The sequence below is a fragment of the Diadema setosum genome, chromosome 16, assembly GCF_964275005.1.
Source record: "Diadema setosum chromosome 16, eeDiaSeto1, whole genome shotgun sequence".
NCBI lineage: Eukaryota > Metazoa > Echinodermata > Echinoidea > Diadematoida > Diadematidae > Diadema > Diadema setosum.
This window is the reverse complement of record NC_092700.1, coordinates 22,379,063-22,396,886: the sequence shown is the minus strand read 5'-3', so window position 1 is coordinate 22,396,886 and position 17,824 is coordinate 22,379,063. Positions and strand designations below refer to the sequence as shown.

Sequence of the window (17,824 nt, the reverse complement as noted above, 5' to 3'; positions counted from 1 at the left end):
GTCAAAGCAAACATCAAACATTAATAACTACGAAGCGAATTGCTACTTACAGAGGTGGAAGAATGAGCCGTGAGGAAGTACTTCTTTTTCCACATTTTTTTTTTTGTTTGTCTAAACCGCCGCCGTCATTCATCGTACATACTGATCGTCGAGACTCTAAATCGTACTGAGCCGTATGTTATACTGTTTTTCATTTTTTTTTTTTAACGTCAAGGCAGACATCAGAATTTACTTTACCATCGAACGCAGCTAAACATTACTGTTATTCATTTCGAAATCTTAAAGCAAACACCCGACAGTTATTTTAGCATGGTATGGAGCAGAATATTATTGCTATTCACTTCCGAACGTAAAAGCAATCATCTGACAATTATTTTAGCATCTTCCGGAGCCGAATGTTATTGCTATTTACTTTCGAAAGTAAAAACAAACATCCGACATTTATCTAATCATCGTACGGAGTTGAATATCATTGTTATTCATTTCCGAACGTTACAAGGGATCATTCGACATTTACTTTTAGCATCTTCCTGAGCCGAATGTTATCCTTATTCATTTCCGAACGCAAAATCAAATATCTGACATTAATTTTTGCATCGTAAGGAGCTGAATCTTACCAATATTCATTTCCAATTATTTTAGCATCTTACGGAGCCGATTGTTACCGCTGTTCATTTCCAACAGTAAACATGGTAAAAGCAAACATTCGACTTTTTTGGTGGCCCGATCGGGCCACCAAAATCTTCATTTCTGAAATATTGTCGGCCCGACGTGCGTTTTTTGGTGGCCCCGGGCCACCGGGCCACAGTTTAATAGTGTCGAGCCCTGTCTAATGAATGTAGATGATCGCAAATGTAACAATGAAATATGATTCGTCCCCCCCCCCCCAAAAAAAAAAGGAAAAAACCAACAAAACAAAACATGCAAGAATGTTTGTGATTCCATAGATGCGTTTATCCGGACATGAATCTAAAGAATAGTTACAAAACCTCTTTATTATTATCATTATTATTATTAACGAACCATCAGAAAATCAAAGCTAATCTTACGTTCAGATTAACATTTTTTTTTTCTTTTTTCATTGTCGAATTAGCAAACCTTCAGAGTATCGACTCTCGAGCTAGCTTGTTTCATTTTCGGATAAACGAACTTTCACAGTAACGTGCAAACATTATTTTTTTTAGTCGGGCATAAGGAAATGTTCAGAAAACGTGTATAGACGGGTGGTAAAAAAAGGAGAAAAAATAGGTTTGAATTTTAGTTTAGCATCGCGTCTCTTATGCGTGGTGCTCGTTATTCCGAAAAAGAATAAGATTCACTATGCCGATGGTAGTTATTTCGAAACACGCATATTGCATGTGCGGATGTTTGTTAATCGGACAAATTTAATTATGGTTTGTTTAATTTGATTTGTGGTTCGAAAAGTTCGTTTATCTGTAATTGAATTACGCGGCAAGAAATTACTTATTTCGTTTTCGGATAAACGAACATTCAGAATATGGAATGTTTTTGAGTGAACAGGACTTCGAAATAACGAAACTTAATTTTCATCTTTTTCTCTTTTCGATTTAAGAACCCTTTTTCAGTTTTTGGATAATTAACCCTCGGGGGTGACGATCTTTTAAAGTAACGACCAGTAACCTCCCCCCCCCCCCCCTCTCTCTCTCTCTCTCATATTAAAGTTTATGTCGTAGTTTGACATCTTTAATTTTTTGTTTGTCCGGTATTCATTATTCCTAAAATAATGAAAAAAGAAGAAGACATGAGATACATTTGTACGTATTCTATAATTCGTTATTCCAAATCTGAAACACGCAAAATCCCTGTGCCAATGTTTTTCTTCCGAAAATATAAGAGGGTTTGTTAATCCAAACATTTGTAGCATTATTCTGAAGTTTGGGTAATGTGAAAATTGGGAAAAGGCTTGTTAATCTGAAAACGAATTGAATTTGTTCCCAGATTAAGTTTCTTATTTCTTAAGTTTTAGATTAGCGAACCTTCGGAATAAACAACTTTTAGAGTAACAATCAGCAACATGTTTTCTCTTTTTTTCATAACTCAGAATAGAAATAATGTATACAAAATGGAGAAATATTTTAAAGCATGAAAATAAGGCATTTCAAGTTTAACACTTTTTATTTATTTCATTTTTCTTTATCGGTAAGTACAAACAATTCTTACAAGAAATAGAAAAGGAAATAGAGAGAAAGAGAGAGAGGGAGAGAGAGATAGCCCTATTTTAGGCAAATTAAATGAGAGAAATAAAGAATCATTACGTTTGTAATCCTGGCTAGGTCTTCGACTTGTCAAACATTTTCCCTGTTCATTCCTCCAGGCCCCAGACTGTTCATGACCGCCAAGAATGCGCCAGTACGCGCGGTTTCTGTTTTTGTCAAATGATCTCTCTCCTCTACCCCCGCCCCCCCCCCCCCCCCCCCCCCATCCCCAAGTCGGGCACCTTGCCGTCGTGGAATTGTTTCTTGGTAAACTTGGTGTTTACTTTTGACCGCGCGTTCATGATTTGTGTTATTTTTATCTTGAATTGCGCACTGTGCTCGGTATCCACATGGAGCACGCACTACCAGTGACTACCCGACTCACCTGTAGGCAGCTAACGGCGAGCAGAAAATGGCAGTTTTTTCTGCTATCGCTATTTTCTACTGCCAAAATAGGCTAATACATCGTATTGGAATAAAAACTTTGTTCGATATCGATGAGCGTTGATGTGGCATCGTAATGCAATACCCGGGCTTCTTCAAGTAAGTCAGTGTTCGACAGTTGTTGAAATCGTGACATCGCTAAACAGTTGTTAGTTTTGGGCTTGCGTGTGCATGATTTCATGGGTTTGTTGAAGGGAAAATGTGGAGAAAGAAGGTGGCTTCAAAATTATTTGCCTGCCCGATTCGGGCAAGCATTTTTATCCTTGTTCAGAACACTTGTACGACTTTGATTTTCACTTGCCCGAGCAATCGGGAAGTGCTTATGTCCGCCCTGCTATTAGACCTTGCTAGCCTAGTATTGTACCTCCTTGGTCTGACCGGTTTGAGGTCAGCAACAGCACTAGTCAGGCGCAATGGCGTGATAGCCATCATAGCAGATGTCATTTACGGAAGTTTTACGAGCGTGTGCACACTGGTGAAGCAGTGATGTAATTACTCGCGAAAACACCGAACCTTGTCGATGTCGAAGATTCCACTCCTTCTCTTCCCACCTCCCTGGTTAGAATCTCGTATAGTCGTACAGTATTACAGTATCGGGCGCGAACGTAAACAAACACACGTGGTTATGCAAAGCATGCATGGCAATTACGAGTAGTTCACGTCTATGTTCCTACGCCAATGAAAGTACTTCCATGACTTGGCTAATCACGTAACAGGCCAGGCACGCAGGCAGTGAGGATGGTGGTGCGGCGAGCGGCTACCAATGCGGATCGGAGCAGTAGAGCCACTTCACCGCGGATTAATACAAGTACATACTGCATGCGAGCAATCGCGAGCTACGAGAATGGGCAGCACAAGTTGTTATCTCGATCCTCGTTTTAAAATCTCTCCTATTTTGATATTTCGCAATTTTTCGTAAGTCTGCTTGTTATTGTCAACATCACCATGTCTTAGATTATCAATCCTGTCACGGACATCCTCATGATTTCCAATGAAACGCTTCATATGACCAGCGAAACTTGAACGTGCTAACATTACAAACGTAAGAAAAATAAGATTACCTAAGTAGCTTGAATTCCTGAATATTGACGAAAATATCTGTAAGAATTACAAAAAAATCGAGAGAGAAATGTTTCTTCATTACTATTAAACCATGAAAAGTTATATTTCGTTCAATTCGACTTTTACATAAGGAAATAAAATGCAAAAGAATCAGGTTGTACCTCCGTTAACATTGTACACACATTCACCGGGCAGAGTCCGCAAATCCAGTGCGTGACGTCAGGCGAAACGGGCATCTTTCCTGACGAATTGGCCCTTATCAGGCTCCAGAAAACCGCAGTTTTTCGTGAGCGTTTACTTCTTTCTAGCAACGCGAAAGCGAGGTAACAAAATTCCATTGCCTTCTATGTCTTCTGAGCTTTCTACTGATGCCTAAATTGCAGAATTTAATGATCTCTTTGAATGTCTACTTTAAAGAGATTTCTGTGGAAACATACACTTCGGCATGCTTCTGCAGAGCTATTCAGTACAGCTGTCTGAGCCAGCTGAAAGCGTTGAGAGTAAACGTTTTTAGCCCATGATGTCACTACCGGCCAGGCTCTCCCCAGGATAAACCTGGATGATGCATCCTCCCCAAGGGTGGGGATGGGGAGAGATGAGCAGAAGACGACTCAGAAGGCTGTCCTCGTCATCGGTCAAAAAATATACACAACCAACAACGACAGACGGTGCCACCGCTGGCATCCAGCTGGGGCTCTCAGAAGAATACCTTCTTCCGTCCCTCTCTCCCCTCCCACGCTCCTCCGCTTTGGTCTCACTGGACGCGCTCCTCGTGCCATCATTTCCTCACGACTTTGTGCTTGGGCATCTTGAACTTGGTCATGGGTTGACCGCCCACTCCACACGTCCCTACGCCAACCTTGCCCTCGTTGAAGTCCGGCGATGCAAATATGCTTTTCTTCGTGAAGCCCTTCTTCCCTTTCAGTGCCTGTGTATAGTGGACAATAACATTCCATTCACATACTGAACATTGACTTCAAACTTACGGCAGATCTTTGGAGCAGGTTCACTTTCAAAGAATTCAATCATTACCTAGATTTTTACACAAATGTAAATTTGTGCATGTAAATGAAATAGTCCTACAATAAGTTATTGTTTGCTCTACTGTGGACTCTCATACTTTCCGATGGGATAAGCTGCCTTTCCTACCATGGAATACATACATGCATCTCTTGAATGCAGAAACAAAATCATGATCAGATTTTTTTTTTTTTTTCAACTATCAGTAACTGTATTAAAAAGCATGATATCAAATGATTGTTGAGTCATTCTGAGCATGCATGCCTTTGCAATTTTTTTTTTTTTAAATGGACATTTTGATGAACTATACGAGGAGTCAATTATGGAGGAGTATAATATTCTGTTTCAAAACAAGCAGCTGCAGCAAACTAAACATGCTTTCCAGAACAGCTTCAGTCGCAAAATGATACAGTTTAAATACAGCAGCCAGTTTTGCTCCTGACATCTCCTCTCACAAGCTAAAGACAAAATCTGTGGCAAACAGACAGAGAGACAAAAAAATAGCACACACACACACACACACACACAAAAAAAAAGACATCATGTTTTATACAACACCTATTCAGAATGTAGCTATCAGTCTGGTCGATTGCCCATCACGTGACATTTAGTGAAAGTTCCATCGCACGCTCTGGCTGTCAGCCATGCAATTTTGTTTGAGCAAAAATGGATAGCGCATGGCTGACGTCACCCATTTCAACTGACTCCCGTGTTAAACTCAAGATTGACTCAAAGTTTTTGTTCCATCACACGGCTCTGATGTGACAATAAAAAAAAAACATTTGCCGCGGGCATTCGACAATTACGAGCGCTTTTTTTTTAATACAAGCGCATACTTTTGTCCCTCATTTTTGTGACAACTTCATTTCACATAGTATATGTACGTACACAATGACTGCGACTGTGCGGCTACTAATTCATCTTTCACGGAAAATGGTTGCCATTTCTGTGCTAAATTCAAGAATCTGTGTGGACCAAATCTGTTGACGTTTGAGGTGTTGTGCAAAACAAATAGTGTATGGTCTTTACTCGTGCAATGGAACAAGACTTTGCACTCGGTGAATGATGAGGCGAAGCCGAGTTGAATAGAGCACCTCTTATCTTTCACCTCATGCAAGATCTTGTACCATTGCACTTGTGACCATTCACTATTTGTATATAATTAAGGTGCTCTTTGGACCAGACACATAAATATAAAAGCCCACAATGAAAACATCAGAGTTGTTGGCAACACAGAATTAAGAAATATGGCAGTTCACCTTGGAGCTGAAATTTTGCCATGACTTCTTCTGGTCCTCGTGCAGCTGCTCCTGTTGTTTGAGCCGGTCCGCTTTCTTCTGCTGCTTCTTCTTCTTGTATTCCCTCTGCTTGGCTAGCATTTGTTTCCTGCAAAAGAAACAGGGTGTCAAAATCAGAAACGAAATTTAAATATCACATTGGAAAAACAATGGCAACAAGGAGAGTATGCAAGAGTTAACAAAAAACAAAGCTCATGCATGCACAAGTGCATTCCACTAAACAGGTATAATACAGTCAACCTTGCCTACTGTACATCAAAAGTCGAATCTATTTGGACTGAAGAAATATCTTCGACTTTGAGAAAATTTCACGTATGAGGGGTTAAAATCTATGGAATATAAAGAGAAGAGGACTTGGAAAGGCCTTCGACTTAGGCGAGGTCGACTAAGCAAGATGACCGTGTACGTGCTTAAAAACTGCTTGTTCATGAAGCAACAGACATTTGGATGCGACATGCCAGTTATAAAGAAATGTTTGCTGCAGGTCATCCAAAACTACACTGTTAACATCACAAGATCAGTTATAGGTGTAAGTGATCACACACACACACACACACACACACACACACTGGATCCACACACATAGGCAGTAATCAACCAAACATGACCTGTCTTTACTTACATAAGAAATGAAAATAGAAATGAGAGACAGAGAGATGAGAGGGAAAAAAAAGTTCCTGTATATGCCATACATTTCGCGAGGTTTTTCAACTTCACATATTTTGCAGAGTCCGGTGCTTTTCTGTGTATTAATCAATACACAAAATATCTACTCTAATTCCGAAACGAATGCTACTTGCATGTATATACTTCCTCATTCATTACTGTATTCCACAATCATAAATTTGATTGTAAGCACTCACAACAGAATCATTGGGAAGTCCTGTTTCACAAAGAATTACACTCGCTAAATACATGCCGTGTACAGTATTTGAAAGCACTCACTTTGACATCGATCTGTTGTCTGAGTCGCCATCAGGGGCAGGTCTCTTCTCTCTCTGATCTTCTGGTATATCTTTGAGTTTGGACACCTGATCATAAATGGAACAAATAAAACAATAAGAAAAGTAAAACAATTTAGGAGATTGTACAGAGTTTAATTAGAACAACTTATGCAGTCCCATATATGGATGGATGTCAAGCATACATACAATGTACACTGAAAACAGATGATAGACTGACATAAAAATAAAAAAAAATGGAAGTACACTGTATATCTACAAATAAATGCATAGGCTGACATTTAAAAGAAATGGAAGTACATTGTGCATATCTGCAAATAAACAGATAGACAGACATAAGTATCAAATATTTAGACCAGTGTGCTCATACAGTACTCACATGTTTGACTTCAATGTTTTCATAGACATCAAAGATTACAGTCACAGTACCATCCTCGTGAACTTGGTCTATTGTCGCTGGGTAGTACCTATTGAACGAGAAAGAGCAAAACAAAGAGATAACCAAATCTTTCAGCCATTCCTGAATGAAGTCTAAATGGCAATTATGAAATACTAAATTATTACTTTGCTATTGTCTGTCAGACAAGCAAATCAATGGAACAATGATGATATTCATCACATATTTTAGGACACATCAAAAACAGCCTTCCTAGAAGGTCATTACATGTAGCATTCATTTGCATGTTATCAGGTACAAGCTCTTTAGCAAGGGAGCAGCACCTATCCTTTTCATTAAACTCATCAACTTTATAAAACAATTTCAACTTTGAGGCAGGTCACCTGTCACTGCATTCTGACATTCATCTGGGTATTTAAAAAAAAAGAAAACAAACAAATCATCAAATAAAAATTTGCTTTGGGGGCCCACCTACAAACACCATGAATAATGTCAGGAAAAAACAACTTGTCTCCTTTTCGCAAGTGTGACATTGGCTTAAAACGATGATAAACAAGAACGTCACTGGGTATATTGATACACTGCCATACATGCTGCAATGCTGCCACTAAACAACTTGGAACAATTAGGAGAAATATTTGCAAAAAAAAAAAAAAAAAAATATGAATTTTCACAAATCACTTAATACCAGATGGTCAGGACAGAAGAATATGAAAACAATAGTTGAAAAAGCTTTTTTTTTTTTCTTGAAAAAAAGAAGAACTATTCTTAAATTACAAGAACAGCTGACAGATAGGCATTGTACGCAAAGCAGGAAAGTGTGGGTAATTTACAATCACACAAAGGGATACCACCCTTGTATGTGAACAGTACCGCAGTATTTTGAGGGCTGAAAGGGCATATTTTAAAGTGGAAAATGGTATTTTAACTTGGAGACAAAGATTTCACAGAGAAAAACATGATACTAATTACCAGTACTGTGTTAAAGTAATCATACTCACTGTTGGTCTTTGCTCCAACATGCTAGGCACCTGTCTGCAACATTCCACGAGTGACTAACTGCTGGTTCCTCTGAGTCCGACTCGGCTGAAGTGGTGGTCCCCTGGGCGGCTTTCAGCAGGTCTGTCGTCAGGTCAATGACCTCCTACAATTCCAGAGAAACAAATACAATGTAATGTTAAAGATGGACACACACTCCACAGGAGAGTGATGGGAGTACCTGGGTGCCCTACAGCTGATATAAGTATCATGGGAGTGAGGAATGAGACTCAGTTTGTTGCAGTCTTTGTTTAATACCACGCTGTGTGAAGTGAAATACAGTCAAGCCATCAGCCTGAGGGCCTTTTGAAGTCAGTGATTGTGAATAATATTTGTGAGTCTTGAGAGCCAAAACCCTTGTACCACCCCCTCTGAATACATGTATTTCAATAGTGTCATCAAACAAAAGAGTTGCTATTTTCACTCACGGGAGGTCCATACCAGGTGTCTTAATCCATGTAACTCATTAACATTAAAGATACTGAATTGTGGACAAGCCTCCACATACGTCCTATTCGCTTTGGCTGGCCTCTCACTGGTGGCATGACTTTGTCTCCTCTCGTTTTCTGCACCTGCAGGAAAACAAAAGGGCCTTCAACAAATGCTAAGTTCATACATACACTGTACTGCACCTTGTTTTTGTTATTCACTGTGCGCAATCTCTACGGTTATGTCCTTTCTGAGGCTTTTTGTTTCATACTAGTAGCAACCTTTTTGAGCAACCTTTTACTTTAAAAAAAATTTCAGTGAAATAATGTTGCACCCCAAAAATCAGATTGGTATACCAGCAGAATGTTTCATACACTGTTTTACTACTCTGATATGGGCCATATGCATGCAAAGTCTGATGATACTATCAAAAATGTGTCACCTTGTATTTAAAGATGTCACAGCTTTTTTATTTTCTTTTTTCAGTAGATCTAAAAAGAAAGAAAATGAAAGAGGTAAAAAAGATAATCTTTTGACATTCATAACTGTGACTCTTGGCATTCTTAACTATTTAAGGCCCACTTTCCTGCATTCAGCAAAATTGTACTGATAACAACCGAGGCTTTGCTGGAATATTTTATTGTGTGTTGCTGCTTTTTCTTTTTAAAGGACAAGTTCACCTTCCTTAACGTAAGGATTGAGAGAATGCAGCAATATTAGTAGAACACATCAGTGAAAGTTTGAGGAAAATTGGACAATCAATGCAAAAGTTATGAATTTTTAAAACTTTTGTGTTGGAACCGCTGGATGAGGAGACTACTAAGGCTCGTGATGTCATATGAGTACAACACTATAAAGAAAATGTAAAGAAAATTAAACATATTTTCACTTTTTTCGCATAATAAAAGAGCACTTGACTTGCCTCTTTCTAAAGGCAATGGAAATAATATTACCCATAACATATGTCAGTAACGAGTCAAGGGAATGTGTACTTTTTTCAAAAGATGAAATTTTGTGAAATTCTCTTTATATTTTCCTTATATTGTTGTACGCATATGACATCATACACTGCAGTACTCAGTCTTCTCATCCAGCGGTGACTGCACAAAAACTTCAAAATTTCAAAACTTTTGAACGGATTGTCCAATTGTCCTCAAACTATCAATGATGTGTTCTACTATTGCTGCATTCTCTCAATCCTTATGTTAATGAAGGTGAACTTGTCCTTTAAGTTCTAGCTGTCCTACTATTTTGTTTGACATTTCAAGCTTGGATTGTGCATCTGGGCACAGAACAGACAGTGGTTTGGAGAGCTATAGCTACACACTGTCTGTAAAGTTTACTGTGTAGACATGACTTATTACGCTCCTGCGACAATTGCTCCGGTCTTATGTTCTCCAAGGACTTAGGATTTATAGGGTTAGGGTTGTGATAGGGTTTTAGGATTAGTTTGATGTGAGGATTAGGATTTGGGCTAAAGTTACAGTATGTTTGTGAGTAGAAATTACAATGTATGTTTGGCTTAGAATTACAGTGCAGATACTTCCTACACTGTATTTCATGCGAGCAATTGTCTCAGAAGCAAATGTCATGGAATCCTGTACACTGTCGACATCTAGAATAGAATTAGAAATTAGAATCTACTCTGTTTCCTTTTTGTCTTACTTGTAAATCTTGCTTCAACTTGAGAAGTTCTTCATTTTCTGCATCATTGGTCAGGGCAGCTTCAACCTGGGAAAAGGAGAGAAATTAACATAAAATGGATTCTCATAAAGTCACAAAATATATACGTAAGGTGTTAGATGGGGCCCGAGACGATCTACGTGTCTAACAAAGCCTACCAGTAGTAGCCCTCTAGGTCTACAAATGACAAATCCCTTTAAAAAAAAAAAAAAAAAAAATCTTCATCCTGTAAGTAAACAAAGATAATGTACTGTACTATGTATGGTAACATTATACCGACGGAACTGAAACAGAAACAGAAACTTACAAGTGTGGCTCTAACGTTACTTATAACCCCATTTCACTAGACGGCGATTCCACTACGATCATCAAAAATCGACAAAGCTCGGCGGATCGTGGCTATGTCGCTAGTTAAATCTTCTCCATCATATCTTGAGCTGTTCAGGAGCGCGGAGGGTCGTCACCGTCACCATGGTCGGCGACCTCGCTACGGAGGTTTTGAAAACATTGTATGTCCAAAACTTCCGTAGCGAGGTCGCCGTGGTTTTAGAGCGTATCACAATCGCCTCACGAGCACATTAAAAGTGCCACATTCGTAACTCTGACGGGGTAGCAACGTGTTAGGCTTATAACTCAAGCGCATCGAAAGCGGCCCCCATCGTCCGTGACAATTACCACTTTTACAGCAGGAACCAACCATGAACAAAAGAAAGCGATGAACAGACCAGGAAGGCGGACACGGAGAAAAGCGTATAAAATTCATTTTTCCACATACACTCCGTACGAATCTACTCTGTTTATTCAATTGTTTGTCATATACCATTGCAAGTCAATGAAAGTAAATCAAGTTATAATTTTTTCAAATATATCTTCATAAAATTGTCTCGTTGTAGGATACGATCTGTAGTTTGCTCGTAAGCCGGTTCTTATTACATACGGGTACACATTTTACCCTTTTAACTGAATGGAGGACTTAACTATAAATAGAACCGTGTCTCGTGGAATTTCACATCCCAGGTTCTAATTCAGAATTGGTGTGTTCTAGAAAATGTTAAGATGTACGAGTAAAACTATATTTTGCATATCCATGTTGGTTTGACACTGACATCTGCCTGAAGAAATTCAATCATGAAACCCATTTTTTTGTAGATATGGTATAGTATCTAGGCCTATTAGTAAGGGTACTAGATCTCGCGCAGCGACTTACAACTTGTAATGGTCGCGCATAGCGAAACTGCGTATAGCAAGCAATATTACGCGTAGGACTAAGCGCAAAATTTGCCGATACTCCCATGGAATAAACATACCTGACAACAGGGCAATTCCATAAATTTGTCAACCAGAGGGTCAATTTTTCAAAATGAAATTATCAGCACAAATTATATATCATTTTGATGGGAATTGTTTAAACTGTTCAAAAATGTAAATTAGAAATGCACTTTACCAAGGTCAAGGTCACAGGAATGATTTCAATGAAGCCATTTAACAACTGCTCTGGAACCACTTTCATAATCCACTATTTCATTTGATATTTTTTGTGAAGGAAAAGACAACTTTTCAACTCACTACATCATTAAATATGAAGGTAATGAATCACTTTTTCCATATCCATAGGGTAGAGAACGTGAAAGTGAGAATTTATGTTGTCTTCTTTACTTTTATTTTATGCATTATTTCAATGTACGTCCGAAACAAAAAAACACCTTTTTTTAATTTTACATAAAAACTTGAATGCCAGTAAAATGCAAAATCTCAATGCAAAGCAAGTTTTTGTTGCTTTTCAAATATGTAACTTTAGAATTTTGTAATTATCTCTAATTAATGAAAAAATATGTGTTCGGACGTACACTTTTTTATGTACGTCCGAAACAACTTTTATGTACGTCCGAAACACTTTTCATGTTGACTTCTTACTATGCTCTGGAACCCATTGAAAACAATCCTATTGAGCTTACATGTTTAAGGAATACATTTCTGTGTCTAATCCTCTTGTATACATAGGTTTATAATAGTCAATAAGATTTTAATTATTCATTAAATAAACAAATTCTGTCCATGTATGTGTGTACACAAACAAGTTACAGTGTAGGCTGAGCGTGGTCTGAAGTTGATACTGTGGAATGTATGAAAACCACCAACAGTAGGGAATGGTCATATATCAACATTCTGAGACATTCTTTACACAATGTGTCTTTACAAGGACAGATATTGATTACTTGCTTACTTACATAGAGCAGAGAAGGTGGCTTGTTGTATGAAATACCCTCTTATTTTGGCCAAGACTGAGTATTTCAGCTTCTTATCACCTTGCGTTCACATTGCGATACTACAATGTACTGTTTCCTACCATTTTTGTCAGCTGGTGTTTACAATCCTAATCCTGTGACTTGAAGTTATCATCTGCATCTTCATGCATTTTGATTACAGATATATGGACACACAGCCTGCAATTTAGACAACAATAGACATGATATACATCATTGTTACGACCTAAGACCTCATAGACATACGTACATTTACCATGTTCAATTCACTTCGGTTAGTTCCTTAACCTTCTGTCAATTTTCTTCACAAAGCTATGATGTATATATCTTCTTTCAAAATCAGTTTCATGGTCTACTGTAGTATCTATGTCATATCATATCTTTTTTTAATTTAATGATTTAATTCAATGCTACTGGTCCGATGGTCCAGGACAAGTAAAAATTACTGTCGGACCAGTAATTTTTTTTAAAGGGATGGACGAGTTAAAGATGGAAAAACTGGGTACCTACTGGTCTGACAGACCAGTCCGACCAGTTGAAAAATGGGTAAGTGTGCAGCCCTGTCTAATTTGTGATTTATCCTCATGCACTTTAATCATTCATTTGAAAATTACAGACTGATGTTGCTGCCAAAGAAGTACTGGAGCAGGTCATGCCATAAAAACACAAATGATAGTGTTAGTGATTTATGATATTATAAATATTTCAGAGTGAATAAGATTTTTTCCATAGAATGAATAATGCAACAAAAATACACTGCATAGAGCCCATTGTTTAGCAGGTACTCAATAACATTTCACTATTAAAATCTAATATTCTATATAAAAAACAACATCAAATAAGCCTTTAATTACCAGAATATTCCAAGCAAAATGCAAAACTGTCCCATATTTTACTTTCTTCATACATTACCATGCATGATTCTGTGAGCTTGACATCACAAAAAGGAACCCATAATGTTTAAATTACACTGAATGTTGTGTTTAATACATAAATCGCTCATTAATTGAATGTGACCGTGCAATATTTGCTTTGCTCTTTTCATTGTAAGTTCAGAGAGTTTTGAGAACAGAGTAAAAATTCATGTAAAATTTTCTGGTCCAATACATGTACTAACTGTTGAATCAACAAAGTAATCAGTAATCGGTTTCCTTTGATTATTTTTTTCCACAATTGTAAAGGTCCTTGTTTACTACTGCAACATGCTTTAAGACTACGAGGGTTTAATTCTAATATTGGCAAAACAGGCCTATTTTTCACTCTTGTTTCCCATAAGATGGCAAAATCAAATAGCTTTGACTTGCCCATTTATGAACAATATCCATTGTGTCAGGATTACTCTACTGTTGTCTGTAAAAAAATATATATATACTGTTTTGCCACCATGGTATACAATGTACATGTAACAAATATCTAGTCAGTATGTTACAAACAGTTATTGGTTACTACACGTAAATCTTTCAATTTTCCACAAATGTTATTTTTCTTTCTGTTAAAATAAATGCATCTGGTACAGTACTTTGTTGACTGAATATTATTTTGTACCGTGAAAAAAAAAATAAACTGAAATATAATGTTTCTATAATTAATATAGCAATTGGTTACCTACAGTTTGCAACAAATGTGATTCTGTTGCTCTGGCCAGTTAGGTTTTAAGCTGTATTTTGTGTTATAATCACAAAGTTTGATATTAGAATTCTGGTTCTGTAATACAAGTACATATGCATGCTTATCATGCCTGAATATTGTTACATGTATTAAGGCAGCTGATAATGCACAGACCCTATGTATACAGTATTTTTCATGTTCTGAAGCTCTTTTATTTATTTACACTGATAATGCTGACATGATAGACAAGTGCTATCATCTGAGAAGGGCTTAGGATGAAAAATAGTTATGTAACAAATTTCTTTTTGCATTTATTATAAGTGTTGTTGAGGGTGTACAAAGTGTACGTCCGAAACGGCGGTCGTGTACGTCCGAAACTGTACGTCCGAAACAAAAAACAAACATAATAATTTCCATGTTAATTGTCGAAAATGCTATTTTTTTTTACATTTCCACATCATTTCACATCTACTTTAACTGATATAATGTGAATTTTTAGAAAAATATTGCATACTTCACAGAACTTTGTGATTGAACTTATGAAGTCAGAAAATTCATTTTTTCTGTGTACGTCCGAACACATGCTATTTTGTAATCATTCCAAGGTCACTGAGGTCTTGACATAATTTTTTCATAGTTAATTGTTTTCTACTAACCACTTGTCATATCATGGCCAGAAAAAAGTTTCATATTCTCAATCTTGGTATCTTTGGCAGCTTAATAATGTGTTCAAAATGTACGTCCGAATTTATGGAATTGCCCAACAGCTAAACATGAGAAGGAAGCACGTAAGAAATTTTGATTTCAAACAAATTTTTCACTAAATTTCCAATTTTTTCGAACAAATTTTTCACTAAATTTCCCATTTTTTACCTTGTAATTTACCTACCTTAGCTTAAAATCTGTTTTAAGAATGTTGTAGCCTAAACGTGTCGTCTCGCTTGTCTCGTTCGTAGCCGATAATATTCGTAATTTGTTCGATCGATCGTTTGTAATATTCTACGAAAGCCGAAGCACGTTACAGCAGCAGAGGGGCAGACACTTTCACGCAGGAAACTACATAGGGCAGTTGCGCGACCTTTACATACCCCGAGAAATTGAACGCATTAAAATTAAGTCCGACATACAAACGGCGACAGCTCACTACTCCGTCATCGTATCACCAGGAGATTCTAGGAGGTGATTTTTCTGCATTTTCGTGAAATTTATTGAGAAATTCAAGTATGATTGTGGAATAATTTCTATTCAGTATTATAAGAGCATCACAAATTTTTGTGCGCGATATCCAACGGTTAGACCCCATTGGCCTCAACCTACCCCGATTGCTTGAGATTGTAAATTTGTACTTGTACAGATAGCATGAGCCCGGCGTTAACGACTACGTATCACTGTCGCTCCGATCGTATCACTGTTGTGGCGAAGTCTTGATAAGCGTACGAATATCGCAATACGATCGCTTTGATCGTAGAAGCAGCGTGTCTTGTCAGCTTGGTCTTGGAAGAGCGGCAAAAACGTGGCAGCGTCGTACACTCGTAGCATTATCGTGCCATGCATTCGTGGCACTATCGCCTACACTGCTTGTGCTACAGCGCAGATTGAGCGTAGAGAAACCGTAGGGCGTAGTGTAATCGCCTCGGAGGCCCAAAATGGAGACAGATGGCGATCGCACCACGATTTGTTAAATCGTCACAGATCGCCATGGTCGTCACGGTCGCCTTCCTAGTGAGGGGGGGGGGGGGGCGGCCTTACACTACAGACTACACTCGGCTCATACACGTACACACGACAGTGTAACATGGACAACGCGACGAGAACGGACGTGTTGAATACATGTACGGAGCTACGACAAAGTGATGGAGTTGGTTTACACACTGTGCATGGCGCATAAAGAAAAAAAAATCCTTACCTGGCCTTTCTCTCTAATAAAACTGAACTTATATGTAAGAGGGTAATGACTGTCGATTATACGACTTGAAACCATGTAAACTTATGAAACCTACCTGCTGCAACTGTGCTTTATATGTGGCCAAGTTCACGGAGTAGTCGTCACTGCTCGTCGCCATTTTTCTCGTTAAAAAAATTACAGAATTGAAATGCGCCCTCTATAGTTTAATAATAAAGAGACATGAAAGACTTTGGACGTACTAGTTACTAGTACCACTGTGCTTTGGACTGGGGAGCAGGTGACTCGGCTACTGATCATCGAATGGCTTAGTAAATTATGTGAATACATTATGTATCTATGTTACAAATATAATATGCCATGATATATAATCATGAATGATTGGTGACGGTCAACAAATTACTGTTACCTTACTTCTTTTTATGGTTGTTTTTATTTTTGCCTTTTTTTTTCTTCTTTTTTTTTTCAAATCACACAATAATGACAAGAGAATAGGTGCCTATTATACACACATTTTGGAAACAACATTACACGACGCGTAAGCCCTAGCACCCGGTCATACAAATTAATTCAAAATACATAGGCCTACATACATACATACATTATGAGTATTATAGTTTTTCATTGTATTTAAATTCCAATGATTGACAGTATTATTTTGGCTTAATGACAACCCTGCGTATGTCCCCCTTTTTCCCCAGTTTGCCTGCTCGAAATTATTATGTGAGAATACTAGTAAATTATTTAACTGAAATCGTTCATCTCGGGGAATGCACTCCCAACAAGCTTTGTGAACAGTGACAGTTATGGCCGGGGAGTGACAGTTATGGCCGCTAGGGTAATAATAATAGCAGGGCCCTCTGGTAGAGCAGTGGCAACACTGAAGAGGCTACCCTGGGTAAATAAGACATTATTATTATTATTATTATTATTATTATTGTTATTATTATTATTATTATTATTATCTTGCATGCTTGTCTTTAAAAATCTATGGGAAACTATAAGACACTTGACCTAATGAAAGATTTATTGTGGAACGGATTTATTTTCCCTCATCAAAAGGCCTGTAATTATCAAGTCCATAAATAACATGTTCAAGTAGAAAATAAATGAAATAGGTAGTGTAAAAGAAATATGTATTACACGTAAGTAACTAAATAAATTGATAGATAAGTAAAGATAAATAGATTAATAACAAATAATGGCAGTTCCATAAGACCTGACGAAGAAAGCGGTAATTTAGAAATGTCAGTGTCATGGCCTAAATAGTGTGCTTTTGTTTGTTCGTTTTTCATCTATCAGTGAAATGGGTCACAATGTAAAACGAGAATTATAAGCTGAAAAAATTGAAGTCATTTTTTTTTTTTTCTCATTGACCTGCAAACTCTTCACTCCTGTCCATATTCATTTAATCTGGGTTTGGGTGACAGAGGAAACCAAGACAAGTATCACCAACTTGTTGAGTTATAGATACGACTCATAAAATTAGATACTACAATT

General features: G+C 37.6%; 1 protein-coding gene across 1 annotated transcript; it reads right to left on the bottom strand.

The window, feature by feature from the left end:
• Positions 1 to 4,137: 4,137 nt before the first annotated feature.
• LOC140239707 (survival of motor neuron-related-splicing factor 30-like) lies at positions 4,138 to 16,484 on the bottom strand. The gene is made up of 7 exons (XM_072319529.1): positions 16,422 to 16,484; positions 10,532 to 10,597; positions 8,401 to 8,543; positions 7,382 to 7,469; positions 6,986 to 7,071; positions 6,002 to 6,128; positions 4,138 to 4,650 (listed from the first exon to the last, which is right to left on the bottom strand). Exons 1-7 carry the CDS (start codon positions 16,482 to 16,484, stop codon positions 4,501 to 4,503), a joined length of 723 nt encoding a protein of 240 aa, XP_072175630.1. The 3' UTR covers positions 4,138 to 4,500.
• Between the last annotated feature and the right edge of the window lie 1,340 nt (positions 16,485 to 17,824).